The 27,714-nt window shown below is 41.5% G+C and overlaps 1 protein-coding gene across 2 annotated transcripts in view; it reads left to right on the top strand.

Moving 5' to 3' along the window:
- LOC149802758 (substance-P receptor-like) overlaps positions 1-25,411 on the top strand; it is a 102,832-nt gene extending 77,421 nt beyond the window's left edge. The window contains exons 5-6 of one of the 2 annotated variants that reach the window (XM_089951309.1): positions 610-774; positions 25,132-25,251. In XM_089951309.1, coding sequence (XP_089807435.1) covers positions 610-773 — 164 coding nt within the window. In that variant the 3' untranslated portion in view covers position 774; positions 25,132-25,251. Of the gene's footprint in view, positions 1-609; positions 775-25,131 lie in introns of both variants that reach the window. The other variant, XM_089951310.1, reaches the window with a different exon arrangement.
- The last annotated feature ends 2,303 nt before the right edge of the window (positions 25,412-27,714 follow it).

Below are 27,714 nucleotides of genomic sequence, written 5' to 3'. Positions count from 1 at the left end.
TTCTCTGATACCTGCTGGTATGGCAGCAAATAGTGTCATTTCTTGTATTAAACTCTTCTTTACTTCTGGAAATTTTTACATCTATTCGACACAAATCTCACCATTTTTTTAGATTCACCTATCAAGGTGAGGAGCAAGTAAATAGGTTGTTATAGTTCAACTGATCAGGCACTGCATTGGACACAAATGACATGCCTTTCCGGGCACTGCATCGGACACAAAAGACATGCCTTTCCGGACAAGACCTTGAGAATAAGCGTTGATAAACATAAGTGACACTATGAAACCTTATATCTTTCTATCACCAGTACTCCTGACACCAGAGATAATTGATACGTTGTTCCATGAAACTATATCCAATTCACACAAATTTATTAAACCGCATTACAATCAACAGTATATTTAATGTCGCTGCCATAAATTTCATGCGTGTGTCTTACCAATTAGACAAAGGGAGACGGGTTTTCATGCACGAATACTGGTTTGCAATGAGACTTATTGACATAATAGTTTCGTACTTTCTTCTTGTATCACGAATCATCCATTATTATGATGTTACCTTTGTGGCGTTTTCAGTTCAGTTTGCTTACACAAAGGTTTGTTTTCCAGCGGCCCCCTACCGCTCAGCCCTTCTCTGCAGTGAGGCGTGTTACTTTTCCAGTTCCCACCGGGAGGGGTCTCTGAAATCAGTCAAAGAATCATACCTGATGAAACTTGTAGGTCGAGGGCAACGTATTGAAAACGATGGCCATCAAGAGTGTCCCACTGTTTGAGGTAGCTGACAAAAGTTCACCGCACGAACCTCATGTGTGGTAATCCTGTGTGCATTATGCTCTTTTTGTCTCGTGTATCTGCACGAACCAGTTCAAAACTGAACTTTGTCCAAATATACTTCAGAATTTTTCAAACTTTTTAATTAAAAAAAGTTATTGTCATACACTAGGTTTGTATTTCGTTCATCGTATTTTCTGTGAAGATTACTATTTATGAAAATTTAGTTTCAGATGGACTAGTCAATCGTCAAGTTCTTACACGTGCTAATAATAGCTACTGTATGACTATTTATAACACCTGATACTTATGGTTACTAGTGATTGGTAAATTGCAGAAATAGACTCAAAATGAATTTATTTATTACATCTCTCTTTAATTGTATCGATATGCCATTGACAATACATATAAGAACATACTATTGACAATCTCATCAAGTTTCACAGAATTTAAATCTCCTGAGAAATGGTGTGGACATGTAGACTTTTCGTTGTTGTTAAATCACATGCTGGGTTGGATGGCTTGTTTTTGGAACACTATTCTCTGTGATCTGAAAGAGACTTTGTCGATTCAAACCTAGGTAACAAACTGTACTACTCTGTGTACACCACGTGGTGAGGAATGTAGATAATATCGTACAGCAAACGGAGTCAGCCTCACTAAGGTGATGTAACTTTATATGCGTTTGTACCGTGTAAGAAAACGTCGAATTTCCTCCGTTTCTTTTCCGTCTTTGTTCTCTTCTTTTTTTCTCTCTCTCTTTTTCCGGTCTCGGATAACTAAACAAGGATAATTGATGCGTTCAATAACAAAAGCATAAGACTGGACAAAGATATTGTCATCGTAAACGCTCCTTGATAAGGCTATAGAAAAAGTTTACAATGTAAACGATAGAAAACCATGTCCAAGACAAGGGGCGTGTTATTTAGTAATTGTTATCCAGAAACTTTTGTAAGCTTCCGTCAAACTCACATCATCTGCCTCGTACGTTTCTTTGCATGAATACTATACCTTCCCCTCGTGCATGCCCGAGTATTTTTGAGATAGTGTTTATTAATAGTGATCCTTCTTTGTGGCGCAAATACACCAGTAGTATAGTGGGTTAGATTAGCCTCAATGGGAATTAGCATTACAGACCCCCCTGGGCCTGTTTAGCCTCAATGGAAATTTAACATTAACCACTCTGGGCCTGTTTAGCCTCAATGGAAATTTAACATTAACCACCCTGGGCCTGTTTAGCCTCAATGGAAATTTAACATGGGCAAAAAACCCTGGGCCTGTTTAGCCTCAATGGAATTTAACATTGGAAAAAAAGACGCTTGGGCCTGTTGAGCCTCAAGGGGAAATGGAATAGGGTTGGAACCCTATTTTTTTAAAGAAAAAAAGGGTAGGCAATGGAAAGTCATTCTCTTTTCGAGACCTATGAGTGGCCCTGAAAAGGGCCTTTGGGTTTCTTCTTCTTCTTCTTCTTCTTCTTCTTCTTCTTTTATTTCCTCCACTTCTTCATCCATCCCCTTTCTTTTCTAATAATCCTTTCTTCTTCTTCTTTATATCTGACTCCGGTAGCCAGTCAGGATGGCCCAACTCTCTAAACTTCGTCTGTATCTTCATCCAATTGTTGTTAAGCCTCTCAAACTCTTCCTTTTTCTTTTTGTTTTCCACATCTTTTCTTTCTTCCCTCCATCTCTCTTTAATCTTCTCTACTTCTTCCTCCATTACTTTTCTCATCAGATCTTCCCCTTTCTTCACCTTGTCCAACCCCCATTTTACATTCCTCCACTCTGTCCAGTACAATATCTTTTCTAGGAAGTACCGGACTTGGATGACATGATCCAGTGCTTCCTTCAAACTTCCCACTCTGAAGTAAGGTGGGTTAATGAAGCCTCTTGACTTATTGACGTCTTCTTCTATCATCCCTGCTATGATATCTCTTGCTGTCTTTAGGCCTTGAACTTGACTGGTTACCAAGTCTTTCATATCTCCATGCCTCCATTCCTCTTCTATTCTTCCTACAACATATTCTACATCCATTATCCAAAAATAGATGTCTCTCAATAGATTAAATAAAACTGATACTTGAGTCATTTTGTCTCAGTTATTCCTTAGAATGGTTCCAACATCAAACTTTGTGGGTTCTTATAGTGAAAGCGCGGACGTGAAGGAAAACATCCCCTACTTTTCTCATTTCATATGATCTACTTACTATCCACATACGTTAACCAGCAATCAACAAACCCCAAATCTACTATTTACACACGCAAATCATTAAAACTAAATCCATAATCTACTATCCTTACAATCGTACGTGAGCGGTTACAAAACCCAAACTATACTCTCCACATACGCTAAGAAACAATAAACAAACCCATAATCTACTATTCACACAAACGTACGTGAGCGCTTACAAACACAAACACACAAACACAAACACAAGCACATACCCTCACACTAGGAAAAAAAAGAGTCAGTGTTTATATTTACACTACTCTACATACACACATTGGCAAATGGATTGTTATTTCTTTTCTAAAGGTTTGGGTAGCCCTGAAAAGGGCTGTTTGTTTTTGAACTCCAGTGACATCTGGTTAATGATGGCACCTTCCAGGCCTGGCACCACACACACATCTTCTTCCCCAGTCTCCTTTTACCTTTTTTCTTGGGAGTGCAGAGGCGGGATAAGTGGCTTCAGCACCCCAATCCTCTGTCTCTAGTATCTTGTAAGCCATCCTCTCTCCTATTTTCTTTTCCTCCTCTTCCCACTTTCTTCTCTCCTCCTCTTCCTTCTTTATTCTTTCCTCTTCTCCTATGGCCTCCGCGGCCAGTTCATTTAACAGGCGCCCGACATATTCCAGATGTATCTGGAGTTCAAGAAGTTTGCTTATTCTGGTATTCATTGTCTTGTTAACGAATGAACAGGATAGCTAGACTGCCGAACGAGTTTCAATTTATAGTAAAAGGGCGGACGTGATGGAAAACATCCCCTAAAACAAAATTGATCTTACATAGATCATAACCGAACAAACGCGCGGACCTAAAAGAAACACTCACTCACTTTTTTTATTCTGCCCATCACTATTCTAAAAAAGTTTATTAAACTAATAATATGCTATTCACATACGTAAAGCAATCCAATCAAACCCCAAATCTACTCTCCCCACACCTCAGACAGCAAATAACATGATCTTAATCTACTATCCACACAAACATACGTGAGCACTTACAAACACGCACAATCATATACACAAACACATACCCTCACACCATAAAAAAGAGCCAGTGTTTATATTCACACTACTCTACCTACACACATTGGCAAATCGATTGTTATTTCTTTTCTAGAGTATTGGGTAGCCCTGAAAAGGGCTGGGTTTTTTTTGTTTGCTATGGCAATCTTTTATTTTCTAATAATGCGACGTCCTCTGAGGATAGACTTTCTGACGATAGGTCTGTTTCTTCGGAAAGAGAAGAAGAACTCTTTGGTGTCGATACGACAATCGACAAAACCTCTGTCAGGTTCAGGTTCCTGCTGCTGCTGCTGTTGTTGCTGCTGCTGTCTCTGAAGTCTGTACTTCTCTGTCCATTCTTCTTTCTCCCTGTTCACTTCTTCTCTGAAGAGCTCTTCTATCAGGTCTTCAGTGACTTTTAGCATTCTCACATTCTCTATCTCTTCTGGCTTCGGTATCAGACTGTGTCTGACCCTATGCAAATTCACGTAGGCTTCGTTTAGCTTAGCTAGTTTGGAGCACATCTTCGTAGGAGGATGAGTCGACAATGGATGGGTAGACTGGAAACTTCCCCGGTTCTTAAAGTCAAAGCGCGGACGTGAAGGAAAACATCCCTCCACGGTTTTCGAGCCGCAACGTTCAGTGAGTGTCATGAGAGGGATAGTTAGAAGTCAAAGAGCATGAATCAACATTCTTATAGCCAAACAAAAGACAAAGGCATTTTTTCAAAACAAAACATTTTTTATTCAAAATCACTTAACACTAACAAACAACTCTAACATTTTTTAACAATGATCCAACAATATAACATCAAACTTTTTTCAAATGACAAACATTTTTTTTTCAGTTAACACTCTACTTTAAACAGGGCTGACAACGTTGTGAATGAAATTGTGATTTCCACTGTTGGAAGTCATTAGGCCATTGATGGACACTACGTTTCCTAGCTTCAGACAAAAGATAAACATAATGGTCACAAAACCATCGATCTACTTTCACATCGTTTCTATAAGAAGAACGAGGATCAAAATGAGTCACTAAATGTTCTAAGGAATAGCCCAGGCTGCGATGATGCAGAAAATACACACAGTACTGTCCACACACCAAGGAATCTGTGCCTTGTAATTTCACATTATTGAATCGGGTAGTCTGAGCATTTCTTCTCATAAAGTCAATGATATCGTCTTCCAAAGGGGGCAATCCGTACGAATCGAAATATTCCACACATCCTTCTTGAGGAAAGTAAACGGCTACCCAGTGGGTTCCTGGGAGATGACTGTCGTCCGTGTTGATCACATAAGCTAGATGGTCTTGAGGTTTGCGATGAGGGAGTTCATCTTTAGCACAGACGACAGGATTCCAAGAAGCCGTATACGAACTGTGGTTCAAAAGGTAATAAAGTTCCCAGGTATCCATGTTTTGTTTTTTTTTTCTTCTTCACAGGTAATGATAAGTCATCAATTCGATCCTGACCTTTTGCTTGAAAATGTCTGACAAGTAAAAGGCGTTTGGCTCCGACTTCTTATTCTGGTCAAAGAGAGATTCGATGCGACGGCGCTCCAGAGACGTTAATGGAGGAGAAGAATGTTTATCCAAGCCTTTATACCACTCGTTCAACACGAATTCTATCTCGATGACACCCCAAGCTTTGTCCAGATATTCGTCCAATTTTTCTTCTTGGCTCAACATGAGACATTTGTCGTGTTGAATTTGACTGGGATGATCGTTGTGACATCCATAGCACTCTTCCTTGATCAATTCTTTCATTACATCTGTCAGGAATGTAGCAAAACAGGAAACTAAATGGGCTTCTTGTTCTGGCCATCTTGACTTCATCATGATAACTTCTTCGTCTTTGTCTTGGGATTCTTCCTCCACAGTTTCCTCACATTCCATCTTCAAAGTTTCTCCACTAGGTAAAGAGGGATAAAAGTCTTCCATAGCTTCTAATAATTTAGAATGACTTCTCTCAAACTGTTGATTTCTATGGTATTGTCAAATTCCGCATACAGGATGACGTTGACTGTGTTCTCTGGGGGTAGTGCACTCGCAAACTGAATTTCCACACGAATCTGGCCGGATTTTATAGGGTGGAAATGTCCCTCGTCGCTGCCTTGGTCTGGAGTGAAATCGAAAGCCCACAAAGCGTAGCCTCCTACATAATCCTCGTACGTAATACCGTGACTGGTGTTGGTTTCTAACTGTCCGGTAGCTTCGTACAGGGACAAGTACGATCTCAAATAATTCCTGTCACCGAACTTAGGCTCAAAAGGTCGGGTACACAAGGTCTTGCCGTCGCGACTGACTTCGATCTTGGACACATTGTAATGTCGAAACTCAAAAGGATTTTCGTTGTAGGCTCCGTTGAAGGCTGAATTCTTGACGATACCAAGGATTAAACGCTTGGGTAACTGTCCTTGGAACAGATGATCTTCGATCATGGATCCCTGTCCAGCAGGAATGGTGAAGGTTTTCACTTCCACTCTTCGTATCGGATACTTGGCAGTCGTTCTGCTCAACGTCTGACTGACGTCGTTTCCCACTTTAGGTAACACTTCCACACGACGCACGTAGAGTCTGGCTTCTTCAATGATAGTTTTGTAAGTGGAACCATCAGCAGCCATCAAATGGAAAGCGGCACTGCTGCGATTCAGTCTCAAGCGGATATCCACCCCGTTCAGCAAATACTTTTCTTGTAACCACATGTCTAGATGCAAGCGATCCATCAGTTCTAAACTACGACTTAGATGAATTTTCGTTCGTCGTTCTACAAATCCCGTTGTATTTTGAGTATCCCCAGCAACTGTAATGCTGTTGAACTTAGTCGCTTTGTCAGGTTTCCATACCACGCAGGCATCCAGATGAGTGTTCTTGGCTTCTTTTCCGTACGTCAAGACATTTTCCAGGTAGGCCGGATAAGGTTAAGTATCCATGCTGCTGCTGACCAGTTTGTTATTCAAGAACAAGTCCACTTCGCTAAACAAGGAATGCATGAAATTATTGACGGGAGCTACTACATCATCATTGTCTATGTTAGCGTTGGGTGGTTCGATCACTTTCACTTTCAAATACAGGTAACTGCTATTCAGATCGATGTAATCTTCGGGTTGTCCTTTGATTTCAAACTCGATGGGAGCGGAATCCGTCAAAGAGGAGACGGGATGAAATTCCACCCATTGGGATTCTTGCATGGTCATCATCGTGGGGGCCATGGCAAACAGATCCAGTTCCGACTTCGAACAAGCGCAAGACTCTCGGTGCATCATTTTTTTTCTCTTTCTCAATAATCGAAAACGTCTAAGTCTCTGACGGTTCTTCTTTTCTTTGCCTTTCTAGCTTTAGACGTGTGAAGCCTGGTGAAAGGGTGTTTTCTTCGTCGTCTCTTTCTGCCTTGTCCATGCTGAATGCCTGACTCGGTAGCGTGCAGGGCATTTATAGGTGTTTCTCGTCGGGCCAAAAGGTCTTTGCCTGTTTGCAGCAAGACATTTTTGCCTGCCCTCATGAAGGCTTCTTTAGGGTTTTGTTTGTCGATGATGACATTTTGGAGAAATTCTTTGCCTTGTGTCAGTGCCGCATCTTTCAAGTCGTGCAATCCGCGTGTCACCATCGGTTTCAAGACTGGGGCCACCGAACGAAAGGCCGATTTCAGCATATCTCCTAAACCGTGTCCTCGCTGTCGAGCAACCCCTCGGTACACTGGATACATGACTTACGAATCGTGAGAGAACCGTTTTCGAAAATGGAGTTTCACCGTGATTTTTCCTTTGGTGAATGAAATATTTTGTCCCAGATCTCCTTTTATAGCAATGTTGACCGTGTCCAAATACGACTTACTGACAGGCAAATAGTGAGGATGTACAAATTCGCGATGAACGTGGTAAGTGTTTCCACCTTCCTCGTCAGCGTTCGTGGCAGAATCCACTTTGAAAGGAACGACACGAGGTAATGGTACGGAGGTGTGTCCCACCAAGCTGTACTCCACCACATCGGAGTACACAAACATCAAATTCAGTCCTTGGTTCAGTTCTACCGGGGCACGAAATAACTTGCTAAAAGACTCGTTGTCGTAAACGATTGGCAATTCGTTTTTCTTGATCATGGCCATTCTCATGTCCATGTCTCCGCCCAACATGTCAAACAATTCAGGACAAAATAAAATGGACACGATTTTACTCCCGTCAAATTTCATCGAGAAGCGACGAGCAGCTTTGTCGTATTCCATAGTGACACTTTTTTTGACACTTTCCAAAGCTTTCAGAAACACGACATTAAACCTGGAGGTAATGGTGCTCACCAAATGTTGACCACTAAAATAATAGCCTGGGGGAATGAACAAGTGATAGGTGGTGTACTTTTGATTTTTTGTGCCAGGGGTTTTCTTGTCATACTTGCCATGGGTATCCAAGTCCTGTTGCATTTGCTCGTCATAAACTTCCACATCAAAAAGTTTTGATTGGGAAGGACATTGAGGACTTGGGTGGGGTGAATGATTTCCACTAAAGCCACTTCCCAATGGACTTCGTGATCTAATGGGATGGCCTGAGGTAATTTGGCCGTGTAACAGCACAAAGTGTTGTTGGGAAACACCTCCATAGAACTGTCACTGGGTAAGGTTAAGTAAAATTGGTTAGGGTGACTCATAATTCCAGAGTTCTGTGGCTGTCCGAGGGGTTACTGGACGTCAGAGGCGTGTCTCCGCCCAAAATGGGGTTCTGGTTGTTGTTGTTGTTGGAGTGGTGATTGGCACTGGCACTGGACACAAGGTTTCCGTGGTTCCCGTTCGAGGAGAATTTCAGGGAGGGATTGGGAAGCAGGTAACCGATGCAACTGCTCAATAAAATGGTCCACAATTGTTTGTCTCCTTGTTGCAAACTCGAATTGGCAATGGCTGCCCCATGACACAATACACCACGAAGATTTGGCAGAAAAAGACGATTTGCGTTTTAGGCACACGTTCTCCGCACCACACCAACAAAGGTTGTTTTTGTAAATCTTGCAGGGAAGAACTGGGTGAAGGAGTGGTCGACGTAGCTGCGTCTGTGTGAAATGGCATGATGGTCACTTCTTTTTATAGTCGATGACTTGCGAAGCGTCGATCCAAGAATCAAAACTGGGTGGATATCCTTTCCAACGTACTTTGACTTCTTTGACACATCGTTTGCCCACTTTACGGGTTCTGCGTTCGAGAATGCTTTCGATGTCGTACACGTCGTCTTCTTTTTTGGTGACACGTTGTAACTCGGGTCAGTAAAAGTTCCTTTGAGCACTTCTCCGTTCATGTCTTCCAATTTATAGACGGCAGGATGACGGCCATGCACTTGTCCAGTGACACGAAACAATTCGGTGGTCCAGTTAGGTAAGTAACCTTTGTCGAAAGTGCGTTTGGTTTTGCCAATGCGTACCCAATCTCCTACGGCCAGCACTTCACTTTTCTTGGGGACAGCCCTCGTCGGGGACGTACCAAACAGACGCTCAAACACCAGCACTTCGTTGTCGGGAGTCACTTCTTGCGGGGCACGTCCAATGCTTCGATGGTAAGATTGGTTGTACGCTTGCACCAGGTGCGGTAAGATGTCGATGTACTTCAGAGTGTGGTGATGCGTAAAATATTTCCACATGCGTTCTTTCAAAGTGCGTTGAAAACGTTCCACAATGCTGGCTTTGGTTTCGAGATTCTCCATGGTAAAAAAATGAATGTCACGTTTCTTTAATTCTTTTTGGAAAGCTTGGTTCAGAAATTCGGTGCCTTTGTCCGTTTGCCATCGAAGAGGGTAACGACCGCTTTGTTTCAACACCCGTTGCAGAGCTCGCACTAACTCGCTGCTCGATTTGGAAGTCACGGGACGACCCAGGCAAATTTGGAAAAGACGCCGATGACACAAAACAAATATTTGTAGCCACGATTGTAGCTGGCCAAATGAGAGACATCGGCTAAATCGGCTTGCCATTGATGATCGATGCCTTCCACTCGGGTGCGACTTCTGGCAAACTTGCGTCGAATGGGTTTGTGTAAAGTGGAGGTAGCTTGTTCTTGTAACCATCGTTGCACTTGAGGTAAACGGAGACTTTTCAGTCGAGTTTTGGCAACACGATACAATTTTTGAACTCCTGCGTAACCTGCAGGATGGGAGGGATCGTAGTAAATGCTGGCTAACACCTTCTCCATTTTTTGGGTGTGTTAATAAGTTACCCACTCTTCGGTGATGCTACTTTGGGTGGGACGAAAGGGTGGTTTAGAAACGGATTTACGTGTCCGATGGGCTACGGGAGTAGATGTCGAAGGTAGTGGTGGTGGAGGTGGCAATGGAATGGCCTTGGTCTTCTTTTCTTTTTTCACTTCTGGTTTCCCTTCTTTCTTTTTCACTTCTGTCGAAGGAGGAGTGGACATCATCTTTTTAACCCAAGCTTTCATTTCTTCTCGTTGGGGTGTGGGGGACGGGGTCAACAAGGATGCTGCAATCTTACTCAAAATGGGAGCTGCTGACGCTGTTTGAAACACTTCTCGCATCTCTTCTTCCTCAGGTCTTCGTGGGGTAGCATCTCTGGTGACCCCTGGGGATGGTAGCAGTGGTGGTGGTAGTGATGATGGTGCTGGACTTTTCATCAAGGTCTTAAAATCTTTCAGAGTGGGTAGAGCTGTTTCGTCTAAAGCTTTCTGGTGAAAGAGTTGCAGTCGTTGCAGGAGTTGACCGTACTTTTGCTATTTTTCTGTTTCGGACAAATCTTGGCGATCCATCAAGGACTGCAATTCGTGTTGTAACTGGGACATCTCGCTCACATTGGGATTGGAAGGTAAATGCGGGGTGCGTTGTTCTTGCCAACGATGGTATTCCATCCATCGTTTGTAAGGCACTAAAGCTAGTTTTCGTCCTTCCATGGGGTTGTCAGGGGTCAATTCTGAGATCTTGGGACTTCCGAGGGCCTTTTTATCTTGCTCCCACCAGTCCTCCCAACATGGTTCCCAAGACTCCTTTCAGTAAGGGGCCTAACAAGAGGGGTAAAATGCCTCCACGTTGGACCAACATCTTCTTCTTTTGACGAATGGGAATTTTCTTTTGAACCATTTGGCGAAGAACGTGACGATGTTTGCCTAAGCATTATTTCTGGTGTTTGGACAAAGGGATCGTGCCTTTCAAGACGTTCAAACAACATTCGCACACGGTATCGATGACCTCTTTGGAGGCTGATTGAATGAGTTTTTTTCGTAGAGGTGGAGAAGCTTTGGACAGGACAGATAACATGTCCCCATGTTTGACTAAACGAGGAGGCAGTCCTTTCCTTTTCTTTCCTTGGGGCTGTTTAGAAGAGGGATGTTTTCTGGAGGGTGACATCTTTGAGTCTTCAGCACCAAAAACACTGATACCCCCCGACTTTGTCACAGGCCTTTTTTATACTGGAACGCGTCGCCACTGATTGTCTTTACGTCGTATCAACTTGAGGACAGGCATGACACGTCGTGCAGGGGTACGCAACGGACTAAATCGAGCCAGTTCTTGCTTGGACAAATCCAGTAAACTTTGTAACATGCCCGATCTTTCTTGAACTTTCATTTTGGGAGCAGGTACTTTGTGACCAGCAGCCACTGTCACTAAATTGGAGGGTCCTGCCACTGGGGAAGTTCTTGGGGTCATCAACGGAGAAGTTCTTGGTGTGATCAACGTCTCCAAGCACTCTTCAGTTCTTGGTGTCATCAACGGGGAAGTGGATGAACGTGAGGCTGCCGGAGACGCAGTCACCGCCGTGGCAGGTCGTGGTTTGCGAGTGTAAGGTTGCGTCCTGGCCGAAGTGCCTCTCTTGCGACTAGTTTTCTTCTGTGGTCTTTTCTTTTTCTGGGGACTTTTTCTCTGTTTCTTTTTCTGGGGGCTTCTTTTCTTTTTCCGGGGTGGTGTCTGGTAAGAGGAGGGTCCTGCCACTGGAGAAGTTCTTGGAGACACGAGTCTCCTTGGGGACCTGGTCTTTTTCTTCTTCTTGGAGCTTCGTTTGACTTTTTTCTTGGGGAGAACTTTGGGGGCATTAGGATCCCATCTTAAGAGAGAGCGAATGATGACCCCTCCTAGAGTACTGCTCCCTCCAGGTTTCAAAATGATTTGTTTTTTAGTTTGAGTGTCGATGCGGGGATCGGCCAGTTGGGTCAAAGCGACTTTGTTTCGATCAAAAAGCGTTTGGTTTGATGAGGAATCTGAATGATCCCTTGGAGTAATTGACGTGCCTTCACCGTGAACCATCGTAAGACTTCTTTGAGACTAGCTTCTAAGACACGAGCTCGTGTTTGTGGATTTTTTTCTCGACTGATGCCATACAAGGCACGAATCAATTTGACGGGAAGATGCGACTGAAGGGACGTCATGTTGACGTTGTGTGAGACAGACGGAAAGGGTCTGAGGTTTTTATAGATTTTTTTGTGGAGTGAAATTAAGTCGAGGACGGAGACGTGCACAGGACAGGCCCTCGGTCTTGGCACCAGTGGTGAAACAAGTGGGTACGAAATCGCAAATCATCGGGGGTCGTAGGTTTCAAATCGACGAGTAAATAGGCGTGTGGAGTTTGAGTGGCATCGTCGTACGCCTGAGTCAGCCAAGGCGTTCCTAACTGTTTGGCTAAGACTTGCACTTGCGATTTATCTCGAGGGCTTTTAAACAAGACCACGTAATGCGCATTGAGACTGATGGTGCGATGGGCTTTACTTTGTTGAAACAAATTTTGGGTGATGTAAACGACACTGGCATTACGGTGATGCCCTTTGCGCGTGAACCACAGTTTAATTTCTTCTTCGTCTTCTCCTAACATGTCGTCGAAAATGACCAAATGGGTTTGACGGGAGTCAGAGTCGATGCCGTCGTCTTCTTTAGGAATGCCTTCCACAAACACGATGGAATCGCCTTGACTTTCTCGCAAGAGGCTGTACGCCGCTTGCCACTCTTTTTAACACCACACGATCCGCTGAGGTGGCCGATCGATCAAATGATGTTTATGTTCGATCAAACGTTTGACGAATTCGGTTTTGCCTGAACCGCTAGGTCCAGTAATGAGCATGTTAAAGGGATGGCGAAGATACAAAGCCTCCCAACTGGCATGATCTAAGTGTTTGTCGATGACTTTGACAGTAGAGGAAGAGGGAGCAGAGACAGCAGAGGTAGCCATAGTGTTAGGAATGTCACTTGTGACACGAAAACAAACAAGACGAGAGTTTATACACTTTTTCAGAACACGTTTATTGAATGTTTTAAACATGAATACGAAAGACAAAAATACATAAAAGCCAAAGGTTTAAGTACAACGATAAAAGGCACATGATAACCATCAACGTGGAATAGAAACAAGTGTCTGTACAACATGTTTTGGGTAAAGTTCTGACCAGTTCTATAGGGGGTAAGGTCACACAAGTGTCCTCCCGAAAGGGTCTTTCAGGCCTGTCCACGACAGTCCTGTCCTGGGTGACGGGTTCTTCTGGCACCGTCACTAACACAGGTTGAAAAGTAACTTTTTTCTTTGGACATTGAAAGGAAGGATCACAACTCTCGAGCATACTGGGCCACTTCTTGGGTCCAAGCCTCAAAATCCCATTTTTTCCAGGCACGGACATCTGTCCAATGGGGGTGTAAGTCACAAGCTACACACACATCGTCATACACGTCTTGGGTAGCTAAAAGTTGACGAATCTTTTTTTCCCGTAGAGGTCGAGAAGTATCCAGATGAAAACGTAAGGCTTTAAGCAAAAGGAGTCTCTCGTGAACATTTAAGTGCACCACTTTCATGTTGAATGGGGTGGTAAATACTGTTCGTAAAGAGTCCACAAGGAATCGGCTTGTAAACGAAATCCCAGAAAACAAGTCACTAAGACACACACCACTTGTCGACCCAAATAGAATGGATACAGTTCTTGTAAGAATTGATGGTAATGATCCACGGTTTGAATATGGTCATTGAGTTCCTTCCACGGAATCTGTTGGATGACATGTGATAAAAACCTCGGCATGACAACCTGTTTTTATATTCTCTTTTTTTCGGATGCAATACGCGTACTTTCTAGCCAGACATCTTCGTTCTCCAGTAGGAAATTTAAATGCTCCAAACTGTAACCTAAACTTCAAACTTCGTTTAGGAGTTTCCTCTTCCTCTAAGTAGATTCCACGTAAAATATGTTTGTAATCCTTTAACTTGTCTTCCTCAATGCGTTGCATTAGGTGAATCTCGAAGTAGCCAAAATTATGAACATGTCGATCATTGGCGACCTCAAAATTTTGAACAATGTCTGACCACTGAAACAATTTCTGACGAATCAGTTCTTTTATACCATTCAGGTACCAGTGGTTAAAGATCTGGTGACGTAACGGATGCAATTGTTCTTTACGTTTGACTTGTATTTTGACCAGCTCTCGGTAAATGCGTTCTCTCAACTCCACAGGCAAGCCCAAAATGTTCTCTTGTAAAGTATCCATAAGTATATACGCTGTTTTTGGAATCACTGGGTGGTGACCAATAGCTTCGTTTACCTATGTGACTGATGTAATATCCACTCATAATCAGTCTTCTTATACTTTGGAACAGAGCATAATTTAAAAACGGATGAATAACTTTGCGTTTGCGCTTCACTTGTATTTGATCAGTTCTCGGTAAATGCGTTCTCTTAACTAAACAGGCAAAGCACGAATGTTCTCTTGTAAAGTATCCATGAATAGGTCAGTCCGTACAATTCACAATCTTCTCCTAGAGCAAAAGTAATCCACATAGTGAGTAATTTCTGACCACTGCCATTCAGGGTAACGTCCAAGAATGTCACTGAACTCTTTTGATGTAAACAGTCTAGAGTAATACAATAGGACGAATTGCACACTTGACCCAAAGAAATCTAACACACTGGTTGACTTTTTTCACTTTCCTCTTGTGAATTTCTCGGCACAAAAGTTCTACAGTCACCCATTGAGATTTCACTCTGGCAAGTCCCTGCCAAACTTACTTGTAAATCTTCTCTTGCAGTTCTTTAGGTAATGATTCAATATCGTTTTTGAAATGCAGTTTAAATACTGGTCTCGTTGATCTCTAACATTTGACTCCTAGCCAAACTGGTTTCTTCTTCGTCAACGACATGGTAAGTTCCTTTAATGTCTCGGTCCCACTAAGGGTAAGTAATGACAATTTGGTGACCATCGAGCATGTTCTACGTAGGTCGAATCTTGCGGTTCCCAGTGGTGAAGTGACAAAAAGCAACTGAAGCACTTGACTTTATCTCCTTCGCCCAAGTAGAAAAATCCGGCTCTGGCTAATTCTTCGGGGATCGGGCCTCCCAGATACTTAGGCCATTTTCCTTTGAACGATTGAAGACGATTTTCAAAGTCGCAGTATTCCGACAAACGCACAGGGAACGAATATTCGTCTTTCACAGGTTCGTTTCGTTGAGGGTTGGGTGACATGGACAGGAGTTTGCTCAGAGCTGGATGACATCCGTAGGGGGGTAGACGTGAAGGTGAACATCCCCCTTTAAAACGAAATCCAGTAAAATGTCCAAGAGGACGAGCGGCATCGCTTTCGCATCCCTCAGGTTTGACACGCACAGTATCACTTTCCATGATAGGGGTAGTGAGAACAAAGCTCCCATGATGCTTTACGGCATCACTAAGGCCACAACGTACAGCATCGTACCCATCGCAAGGCTCACAATCGCATTCCACTTCAGAAGCCCCACACTTGAATTGCACTTTTCTGAACTTGTTTTGTTTTTCTCTGAAAGTATTCATCTTGTTCGCTTGGTCTTGGTAGTCACAATGAACTATCGATCTTGCCTAGGGTTCCTTTTTATATACAGACCAATACCAACGTGTCCTTACGGTAAGGTGAAATGATTGGGAAGTCGCACTCGCTTCTGGTACACAATTTGATAGACTTTTTCCAAGGGTCGACTGACGATGTGGTGAGTGGGTAAACGTACAATCTTGTTCGGTTGATAGGTGGTCACTTTAAAATTTCCATCCTCTCCCGATTGCAAGGCTTCTTTCAGTACCCCAAAGTTGACCACTCGACTGGTACGATAATTCAGAGTCAATCCTTTCACTTTGCACTGCGTGTGCACTTCTCCTTGTTTGTCCCGGTATTCATAGCCGTAATTCTTAGGACCACCACTGGCGAAACTTAGAATCTTGTCGTCGGGATGCTCGTCTGTCCAGGCTCCTAAACTGTCTCCTTCGATGTCAGGGTGCTGTTGAATCGGGTGATGGATGTAAATGCAACTGTCCGTGTCAAAGTACAGGACGCGTTCTTCTAACAGTTCTAAAGCTTCGTACAATTTTAAGCGAGCATGAGCTGTCACGTAAGCCGCAATGATGACATTTCCAAAAGGGTCGTCTTGTACAAAGTCCAGATCTTCTTCGTAATTGACCAAGATCAAATCCTCTCGAACGACGTCCACGTGTTTCATGTATTTGGTTTTGTCGTGAATCATCTGGAAGTAGCGGGAAGGTTCGGACAAATATTCCGTCTTGGGTAAACATGGTCGTTGTGCCATTTTACCCCACAAGCAATTTAACATCACTTTGGCAAACGATCGCCTGCCTTCGTTTTTCTCGATGTGGTCTAAAGAGATGCCTTCTTGTTCATAGTATTTCTCTTTGAATTTTATTTGGTCTTCGGGAGTGTGACACCAGGAAGGATAGCCGCTGGCTTCTTGCTTCAGTTTCAAAAAGGCATCCACGTAGTCAGCGAAAATGCCTTTCTGCGTGGGGTCACCCTTGTAGTATTGTTGTGTCTTGGGAAAGTGACAAATTTCGTACACTTCTAACAGTTGGTATCCCATGTCAAGAGCTTTCAACAATTCTACGCTGACCCAGGTTCCCGTCAAGGCCCGTTCTTCCTGGGTGTGCTGACAAGGCTGATCTTGGCTGCACGTTTCGGCACAAGTACGACACAAAGGAAACATCAGTTTGCCTTGGCAATGGTGAGGTAACACAGGATGGTACAAGTCCGTGGGAGGCAAAACTTTACACTTGATCAGACCTTCGTGTTGTCGAATGTTTTCCAGGTCGATGTGTTCCGTCAACAATTGTGGGTTCCCTACAGGAAAGCGACAATATTTGCACACGTAGGGATACAGCGAACACACGTCCAAGTATTTCATTTCTTCTTCTTTCTCTTCGTCGGCTTGGTACAGCAAACAGGTGGCATTGGTTCTTCCTCCGTACAAACTATCCCTCGGGTTCAGCGGGTCCATGAACTGGTAACTTTCCACGAGGCGTTTAAACTCGGGATCGGTTTTCATACGGTGATCGTACTCGTGTTCCCACATTTCCACCACTTGGTATCCTTCCTGTTCTAACTTTAGGCGTCGCTGACAAGTGGTCTGGTACAAGTCTTCCATGGTTCGTTGTAAAAACTGATTTTTAGTGTCACGATCAGGGTAACAGACAGGACATCCGTGAAATAAGCAACCGTTAAACTCGTACACCATATTGGGGTTTTCTAAGTCCCAACCATCGACCGAATGCGTTCCGATACTCTTTTCGCCTGCTCCGTTGCGGGCATGCTGAATCCATTTGTCTTCCTTGTCGCACAAGTAATGTAACCAACGTAGGGCTTTGACCGAGTATTGACGTTTGACATAGTGGGTCGTTTGAGGACTGATGACAGCCACGGTCTTTTGAGGCATGAATCGTTGCCGGTACACTAAGGAACACGCTTTGGCAATGGTGCAAGCTTCTTTCAAAGGATCGACCCCTCTGTGTTCCATGAACAGTTCTCGAAATTTTCCACAGCATCGCCGTAAAATGTCCACGTCGGAACGACAATACTTTAGCATTTCTTCCTGAAAGTCGAAAGGGTCCGAGGCGTGAGCCTGGTACCAAGCGTAGAAAGCTTCTCGTTGTTCGGTACGCATGTTGTCGGGGTCGTAATAATGAGCCTCAGGTAAATGAGGTAGAACGGCGTGTTGATTGGCTTCCGTATTGAAAAAGTGTGGAAAGTACCCTTTAGCCATTTCTGTCATTCCAAACGTTTTAGGCATTCGACTCAAAGGCATGGCCAAGTAACTCATCGAATCTTTAAACTGTACTTGTCCCACTTGCATGAAAATGATTTTGGCTCCGTTCAACGTGACTTTAGGACGTTCGGTGCCTTGTTCCGTATAGTATCTCAAAAGAAACTGTCCATCGTATCCGGAGAAATTGTGAGCCATCACTGTGGCATGACGATGACAATCTCCGTAACGTTCGATGTCCTCTTGGCTCCACGTCTTGTCGATGGGATCTAAGACCCATTGGGCAAAATCGGCTAGCGTGTTCGGTCCTCTAAAGATTTTTTCACGTCCTCCAGGAATCTTGCTGCAGTGAGGGCAATGACTGAAGATAGGTTCTTGAATGCACTTCTCGCACGCTCGATGAGCCACGCAGAAATTAGGAATGTGAATACCGGTCTCTTGCATGCATTCGAAATCGAAAACGATGAAATTGCCTTTCTTCTTGTGACCGTCCTCTTTCTCTGGTGGGGGTTGGTATTTTTGCACGTAGCATTGGTGTTCCAAGTCCACGATGTGGTGACAAATGTGACATTTTTTCTTTCCTGAACATACGTGTGTCTTGGCACTATTGGTACGTAGGCCTTGTCCACACGATTGGCACAATCTCAGGAGTTGACAAGCACATTTCTGCTGTGAACCTTGCGTCTTCAGATGTTGTTGGTAACAGGCAGGGCTGACAAACGTACGCAGACAAGCAGGACAATGTACTCTTTCTTGTCCTTCGCTCAGACAGGGTGGAGAGGCCAAACATCCTGAGCATTTCAATCCGCAATGTTTGTGTTGCTCTCGATTGTTATAGCCATAGTCGCATTTCTCACAGTAATAACTGTATCCCAGGAATCCGGGGATGGCGGTAATGGTATCAAAATGGTCATCGTGATAATAGACATGAATGTATTTTCCATCCTTAAAGTCTTTCCCTCCAAACAACAGACGTCCGCGCACTTCTTGAGGGTGCACATTCAAGGTGTAGAGTGGAGCTATGGCATCTTGCAATTTTTGCATCTCAGAAATGCCACAGGGTGTGTCTTTGGACAGTCCGGCTTGTTGTAACAGGAGTTCTGCTTCATTTCGTTGTTTGGCTCGGTCCGATTGTCGAATAGTTTTCCAGGCTCTTTTCCATTCTACCGTGTCGTTCTTGTTGGCATAGGTTCGTCCCACCACGATGGCTCGGGCTAAACACATCTGGTCTTGAGAATTGTGAATTTGGACGAGACTCTTATTGGTGCTGCGAAGGTCGTTCACCAGTAACACCTTATTGCGTTGTCCGGCCCTTGAGGAGGAGAGACGTGGGTCATGTCCAGTGTGGCTTTTCCATCGGTGATGTCAAACTGGTCATTAGATTGTTGCACGTGTTGAATCTTGTCCATGAATTTGGAAGCAGTTAGTTCTGCTGGTCTGCTAAACTCGATCCAAACAGGGGATTTCAAACCGTCGTGTTGTATGGAAAGTCTCAAGCGATCGTCTTCTTTGGGTTGACATTGTCGCTTGAGTGCAGTGAGCAAAGAATCCCACACCCCAGTGATGAACCCTTCTGCTTTCTCTAACGGTACTTCAGCCTTGAAATCTTTAAACTTCACTGAGTATTTGTAAGCCGTGGTTCTAAATTTCCTTGAGGAGCGCTTTTCCGTCTCTCGAATGGAATAGTACTTTTCAGGGTTGACTAAGGGTGGTGAACTTTGTTTAGAGAACGTTCGAATTCTGGTTCACTCATGTCCTCTTCAAAATCACTGGCATGAATTTGTGCCAAGACTTCAGCCCTGGTACGAGGCGATAGATCACGTTTCTGCCTCTTACTTTCTTCTTCTTTCTTCTCGAATGAATAGGATCGTTTCATCTTGAGTGCAAAACGTCAAATGACTCAAGTTCAAACACCATAGACTAATTTATAGTCAAGGCAGACCAGCGTATATAAAAGGGTGTGTGTCTTGTCCTTTCACTATTCATTTCACTCTCAAACCGAGCACAACGATGGAAGAGACTAGCCAAATCGAACGTTTCATCAGAGCTTTGCGAGGGGTCATTAGAAAATTCTCTTCAGACCAGCCGACGGACTACTCTCCTTCCTTTCAAGATAAAAGTCAAGATACTTGCTATATCTGTCGAAAGAAAGGGCATTGGTCTTCAGAGTGTCCAGACCGTCAAAAAAGAAAAACAGGGGCTAGAAAAGACAAAAGTCAAGATACCTGTTATTATTGTCAAGAAAAAGGACATTGATCTCCAGATTGCCCAAAAAAGAAACAAGAGGAGTCAGAAGAAAAGAGGGATTCTTCAGAAGAGAGGGATTCTTCAGAGGAAGAAAGCAGCCAGGTGAAGAAAAAGAAACAGGAGAAGAAAAGAAGAAGGGAAGAAAGTGAGGAGGAAGAGGAGGAAAAGACTGTGACGGGGAAGAAATTGAAAAAACAGAGAGAGTAAACAATGAGATAGAAGAAGTCCATGAACTTTTTAAAGTGTTTTGTTGTGAATTGTGAATTGTATTGTAACTAATGAGAAAAGAATAAATTAATTATATAAGGTAAGTGTCTTTGAGTTTTGATTTTAAAATAAGAAGCTACACTCACGCACTCATATACACGTACTATAGGGATAAAATGGGTTTTTTTTAGTTATTGGCAATTGAAAGTGTATCTCTTTTCGAGAGACGTGGGTGGCCCTGAAAAGGGCCTTTTTTGGTGAAGGGGTGAGTTTAAGCAATCAACTTTAACTGCCTTAAGCCTTTGCCACGGCCAAGGCCTACTTCTGGACTACGTAATGTTGATGATGATGATGATTGGGTTGAAATCACTAAGGGTGGTACGACAGGCTTAGTCACAGGGTTGACGTGTTTAGCTCGGGAAGGTCGTATTCTCTTCGGTCGTGATAAAAAAGTCTGATACATTTGTTTCAGACTTCTTAACTCCGTTAAAATGTCCAACAGTACCGTGACCGTTTGATTTTCACCCTCTTGTTTCTTTGCTGCTACTTCTTCTTGTTGTTGTTTTTTTCTTACTTCTTCTTCTTGCTGCTGTTGCTGTAGGAGAAAAGCTTGTTCCGCTTCCTTTTGTCGTTGTATAAATTTCTCCAATTCTTCTTTCTGTCTCTGTCTAAAATTCTCCACTTGCGGTAATGAAGAAGGTGACGAAGGTTCCGGAACAAATTCTTGCGAGGTAAGAAAATCCACAAAATTCCAATTTACCTCTTCTGAAAGTAAGTCCGGGTTCCCTTGGGCGGTCTCCACTGCTGGTGCACCCCAATGGATCGTTTTCTGAGTTTCCGTCATGTTGAATCACTGTCGCATAGATTGACTGCACACAGGCGCTAGCGAATCTATATAGACCACGTGACGTCACAGACTGCTCTCTTCGGATTGAATGCGGGCTGACTGAATTTTGTAACGCGTGTTTGGATTGGTGAATGAACTCAATCCGTTTCAATCCTTCCTCTACCTATAAATAAGCGCAGTTCACTGCATTGATTCATCTGTTCTCGTCGCCTCAAGATGTGGACCACAGTCGAATCATCCACCCTTGTGTCTTCAATGATGTTTAGGACGGACATGCTAATGTATGTCCGATCCAAGTGGACCGTTGTCCACAGGACAGACACCAGTCTGTGGATACGTAGGATCTACGTAGAAAGACAAGGATGCCTCAAAAGAGTGCTGATTTACGGTCCTACAGTGAGGCGCAGCCTAAGGACAAGAAAAAGACCAATGCGGTGCCCCTTATGTTAATGGATACATTAACATAAACCCAAAGGCCCTTTTCAGGGCCACTCATAGGTCTCGAAAAGAGAATGACTTTCCATTGCCTACCCTTTTTTTCTTTAAAAAAATAGGGTCCCAACCCTATTCCATTTCCCCTTGAGTCTAAACAGGCCCAAACGTCTTTTTTTCCAATGTTAAATTCCCTTGAGGCTAAACAGGCCCAGGGTTTTTTGCCCATGTTAAATTTCCATTGAGGCTAAACAGGCCCAGGGTGGTTAATGTTAAATTTCCATTGAGGCTAAACAGGCCCAGGAGGGTCTGTAATGCTAATTCCCATTGAGGCTAATCTAACCCACTATACTACTTACACCACTAGGTTTGTACGTTTTGCTTCATCTCTGGTTTATTTGTCGTTTTGTGTCTTTTTTCTAGTTAGCAATACAAAGAATTATTAATACCGAATATTTGTTCTTAAAAATTCATATACCTTTATTACGACAACTTTCTCAACATTACTCACCTGTTTTAACGAATGCTGGTTTTTCAATCAGTGTCCTGGAATTAAACATGTTCTATAATTATTCATACTTACCACAGAATGCCGTAGATACTGCTACACGTGTTTATGTTTATTTTAAATTGTAAGTTTTAGGTTATGACACTGTATGAACCTTTTCTGACAGATATTTATTTTAAGTGTCGCACTATTATAGTTTGCATAATCTGTATATACTCTGAGAGGGGGACAAATAAGAAAATAATTACACTCGGGGAGTGGGGTTTAAACAGCATATCTTTTGGAGAGATATGAGACACCCTAAGCTTTAAAATTGTACCAAGTTGTGTACCACCTAAAGGTTGTTATTATACCAATTTATGCACTATTCGGGAATGTGGTACAGTTGTATTTTCGCAAATTATGCATCTAACTCAACAGAATAAAAGGTGTCTTTATAGTATTACTGAATCTTGTGCTACATAAAAAATATATATGCTATTCGTGCACTAAGAATAAAACTAACTACCCATTATGGCTGGATATTATTAAAAACACACCTACTTGAAAAATCAGTTGTGCGTCACGTCCCAATAAGCATGTTTTGAGTAAACCGACGCCCACCCCTACCCCGATTTACAAGACTGCTACATTTAAAGAGTACCACTGTGTTCAGTACTTAGAGGCCGCTACGTCACTGTTGTCAAGCAAAAGTCGTGTATGGGTAATTTTTATAATTTTCAAAACAATTAACGAATCAGAGCAGCCCAGAAAATTAGAGTTTGATTTTCTTATAATCTCAGCAGCCTTAATAGTTACAGGGTTATAGTAACATAGAAAATTACAGAGCTTGCTTGTCTGTGAATCTCAGCAGCCATACTAAAGAGTCTGAGTAACACAGACAATTACTGAGTTTCTTCGTAAATAATGATTAGTCGATAATTTTAAGTGTTGCCTAATTAATTGAAAAACATAAAAATCTTGTCTCTTATTTCAAGACAGAAGGGTATGGACTTTTTAAAAAGAATACTGCTGTGGAAGTAACGTAAGTTTGTTCATGCCTTTTTAAGAACATTTTGTACTGATTAAAATTCCGTTGACTCCAGCTAAATGTACAAACATTGCCGTTAAAATGACTGAGTTGCATGTCCACAATTACCTATTGCATTACCTCCCTTGAATGGCGCTATGTTTTGGCTGTGTTACGTCATTCTGAAACAACTGTATGACTGTATTGCTTTCACAGTCATTTAAAGTACAAATGACGGTCTTGTGTGATGTACATTCAAAACTTGTGATCAAAGGCACGACAAGGGTTATTTAGTTCCTCCGTCTTCATTTCTAAATGATTAAAGTGGCAGAAAACCAGGATTTGCCAATAAAACTGAGTCAGACTGGGAGGTATTGCGAAATCTTGCTAAGTGAGTTCATAATGCTCATTTTGTCCTTACCCAAAGCATAGTAAAAGCGATCATTGAAGCAACCATCCATGTTAACGAGAGACAAAGAGAAGACTGAAAAGTCAAAGTGAATTGTCCCCATTCATAAGGTACATATATAACTGCAGACACGGATCTACACTGAACCAATGTTTTGCAGTGTTAAGATGGAGAAATAAGAGGAATGAATATCAAGAAGAACATGACAAAATAGTCTTTGAGTAAAAGAGGGGTTACTTGAAAGATGAAGTGTTCGCCCATGTGCCATTAAAAAACTGCACTTTAGTTTTGAAGAGAAAATGTCGATATTGACTAAAAATGATATATGGTGTTTTTATTCTCAAATGAATCATATATTTGTCAAATTATCTATCTAATATTATCAGAGGATTTTTTGAAAATCTGGTATTTGGTTAAGGTACCAAAAGAAGGTATCTTTATATTGCTTATTTTGCAGACGTCAAACAGTGCTTTTCAAAATCGCTGTAATGAATTTTTACCTTGCGACTTTAGCAATATTTTAAAAAATTGATCTGAAAATTTTCATAAAGAATTGATGCAAAAAAACGTACAATTATAAATCAAATATTATGTAATATTAGCAGAAAAGTATTTAATTTAAAAATGAGAAAAATGTGAATTTTTCAGGAAAAATAAATCTACGAAAGTTTTTTAAGATACTTTCAATTAAAACAAATTAGGTTAAATATTTAACTTTTTATTTCTTTTTCTATAGAATTATGTTCAAATTTAAAATAAATTTTATCAGTTAAACTTTAGCTCTGAATTTCGGAACTTTAGTATAAAGAAAGTCTTGATTAAAACGTATTAGTCAGTATGAGAAGATACTGACTTGGTGATTAACGTAATGTTGATTCATATTTCTGAACGACGTAGATCTTGCGTTGTATAACAATACAAATTGTATAAAGATGCAAAATTGAACACTGTGGTGAATATTGTTTGCGAAAATTGTATAATTTGGCTATGGGATCAGAGATAATCCGAATGGTATGGGCCACACTGTTTTGTCTGTATCGCCTTCTAATTGGGAAGATAATTGAGCAATGACATCCATAGATTCATTATGTTTCCAGTTTGGAGATACTGGCAAAAATTTTGGAAGGAAGAAATTTTTAAGTGATGTGTGTTATTTTAATTTTATCATCGGAAACTTTCAGATTTGATCGACGTGAAAATCATGAAAGATATTTTGATACCTTGGACCTTATAGCTAGTGTTGAACGTCTTAATCATAAATTAAACGATTGGCGTAAAGCTAATATTACGCTGAGTGATGACCACTTGCCCTTTTAATCTAAGTAAAAAAGCTCTCGCCCAATTCGCGTTGAGCGTAGACCAATATATATGACTGCATAACGGAAGCTTATTTTAAACTTTGACACTATTAAGCAAAAGTAATTTCTGTATGTCTAATAAAATGCGTTTTGCAAAGAGTGAAATACATAATTGTAGTTTCGAAAATTACATTATTTTTCCATTCTTTATTATAGGTATATTGGAGATATTCCGCGTCGTGACTTGTCGCAAGAAACGATCCCGCTTTGATCCCAAGACGTATGGTACATACAACACTTGTGAAACGGGCACCGTGGCATCTACGTCAGTATGACACTTACGCAATGGAGGAATAAAACTGCTCTGATTTATGTTAATTTCTGTAAACAGAAGGAACCATTCCAGATGTAAAGGAATAATTTAAGTGCAACTGTACGGCAAACCACTGATTCTCAGACCAATAATCTTTGAGAGTAAAATCTATAAGTACACAAATGTTCTCATTCGGAATTTCATTTGTTATTTGATATACATATTGCTGATGGTATAGGCACCAACCAGTTTTCTCCAAAAGGGTGTCATATACTTCTATGTTCTTGTTTTAGCATGAATCCTGCCTTCTTAATGCCACAATTAGTGATATGAAGTATCTGACGGACCGCCAGAGCCAAGATTACCAGTCCCATTCAGCAGCGTAACATTTTCTTTAAAACATTTTTTCTTTTAACAGTCTTGCTATGTCGATACAAAATATTTAATTGTTGATAGTGACAGTTGTATGAAAAAGGGATGAAAAATACTGAAGTTATAACATAAATGGAATGTATACATGTTTCTACATAAAAACTACTATGGAAACATTCTTCTACCACAGTGTCAATACAATCCTATTACTGTTGATGCGTTACTCAGTGGTTAACTATTCCATAAAAACAACTTCCGCAGAACCGCTGACCAAAACGATCGCCATTATGGTTGAATCGTTATATAATCCCGTTATGATAATAATATAAAATACAAAACTCCTTGCTAATCATCAGCTTTTTATTCAAAAGGTAAAGTTTTGGAATAGTTATACTATAATTGGATGGCGTAACATTCTCCATTTTCCAATAGAATGGTATATCTCAATATATTCCCCATTAATTATGGGCATCTACACAAAGATAAACGAAGTCTATAAGACTTAGTCTCAATTGCCCAATCGTAAGACACACACACACACACACACACACACACACACACAGAGTATATGTTATTATTCCAGGTGACGTAGCAGGTCTTGGCCATAGGAATTGGTACAATTCTCGCATTTGGACTTGGACTTTATTCTTACTTACTGATGCCTGACTGGTCCCACTGGACGTCAGAATTAGCCATTAGAACGTTAAACATTTTAGGTTAAGTATAAAACAATTTTAGTAATCTTTGCAGCTGAACTTTATTCACTTGTTCAAACTTTCCTAATTTTTAAGGATAAAGCACGCACAGTTGCAACACCAGAGACATAGATCTGTCTTTATCTTACGACAGATCTGGTTCTATTCGGTCGTGGGTTATCAAAGCAGGGATTATTTTATATATGAACAATACGGTATCTTCTTATCATGTATCACGTTGTGAGGTTGCCACAACTTCATGACCTTTGCAACTGATTGACAATGCTTTGAGAGAGATGTAGCTGCTTAGTTACTAGGGATAGGACCCGCAATTCAGCGGTAGCTCGTTTGATACCCGCCCAAGCTAACCAGGGTCGGCTGCGTCGGTTTTTCATTCAGAAAGGCAGTTAGCTCCCACCATTCCCTCTGCATAATACATTCAATGCTGACTTAGCCGTTAATAAACAATAAACCATTAAAAGGTTGGGGTTTTTAAGCGTAACTTAATATATTTCCTGTTTGTTATGACAAATATTGATAATATTGAACCAGATTACATGCATTATCAATCACATTATTAATCTTGCTTAGTTTTAGTTATTTATTGGTGTCTTACACGTGTAAATAAAGATGTAGATTTATTCAAACATTCGATGGGTATGCGTCATGTTCAAAATAAAGATGACCTTAGCATTCGGCATAACCTCGGCATTTAATTAAAAATTAGATGGAAATGCATCATGTTCAAAATTAAGATGACCATAGCATTTAATGAAGCATTCGATGGACAAACATCATTTTCAAAATTAACATGACCATAGTATTCGATATAACCTCGGCATTTAATTAAACATTCGATGGGTATGTATTGTGTTCAAAATAAAGATGACCACAGCTTTCAGCATAACATCGGCATTTAATTAAACATTCGATGGGTATGTATTGTGTTCAAAATAAAGATGACCACAGCTTTCAGCATAACATCGGCATTTAATTAAACATTCGATGGGTATGTATTGTGTTCAAAATAAAGATGACCACAGCTTTCAGCATAACATCGGCATTTAATTAAACATTCCATGGAAATGTATCATGTTCAAAATAAAGATGACCGTAGCATTCGATATAACCTAGGCATTTAATTAAACATTCGATGGGTATGCGTCGTGTTCAAAATTAAGATGACCATAGCATTCGACATAACCTCGGTATTTAATTAAACATTAGATGGACAAACATCATGTCCAAAATTAAGATGACCATAGCATTAGGCATAACCTCGGGATTTAATTAAACTTCGTTGAATGCAAGAAGGAAAGAGTTTAAGGTATGAATATTGTATATGAAGATTATATTAAATCAATCATTCCTTCATTTTTTGTGTTCTCTCTTTATTGGTTGGAGTTCTTACAGAAAATC

This window comes from Sinohyriopsis cumingii, chromosome 3, assembly GCF_028554795.1.
Source record: "Sinohyriopsis cumingii isolate HCF-2022 chromosome 3, ASM2855479v2, whole genome shotgun sequence".
NCBI classification, from domain to species: Eukaryota; Metazoa; Mollusca; class Bivalvia; order Unionida; family Unionidae; genus Sinohyriopsis; species Sinohyriopsis cumingii.
Note: the sequence above shows the minus strand (reverse complement) of the source record. Positions and strands in the feature narration are given on the sequence as shown.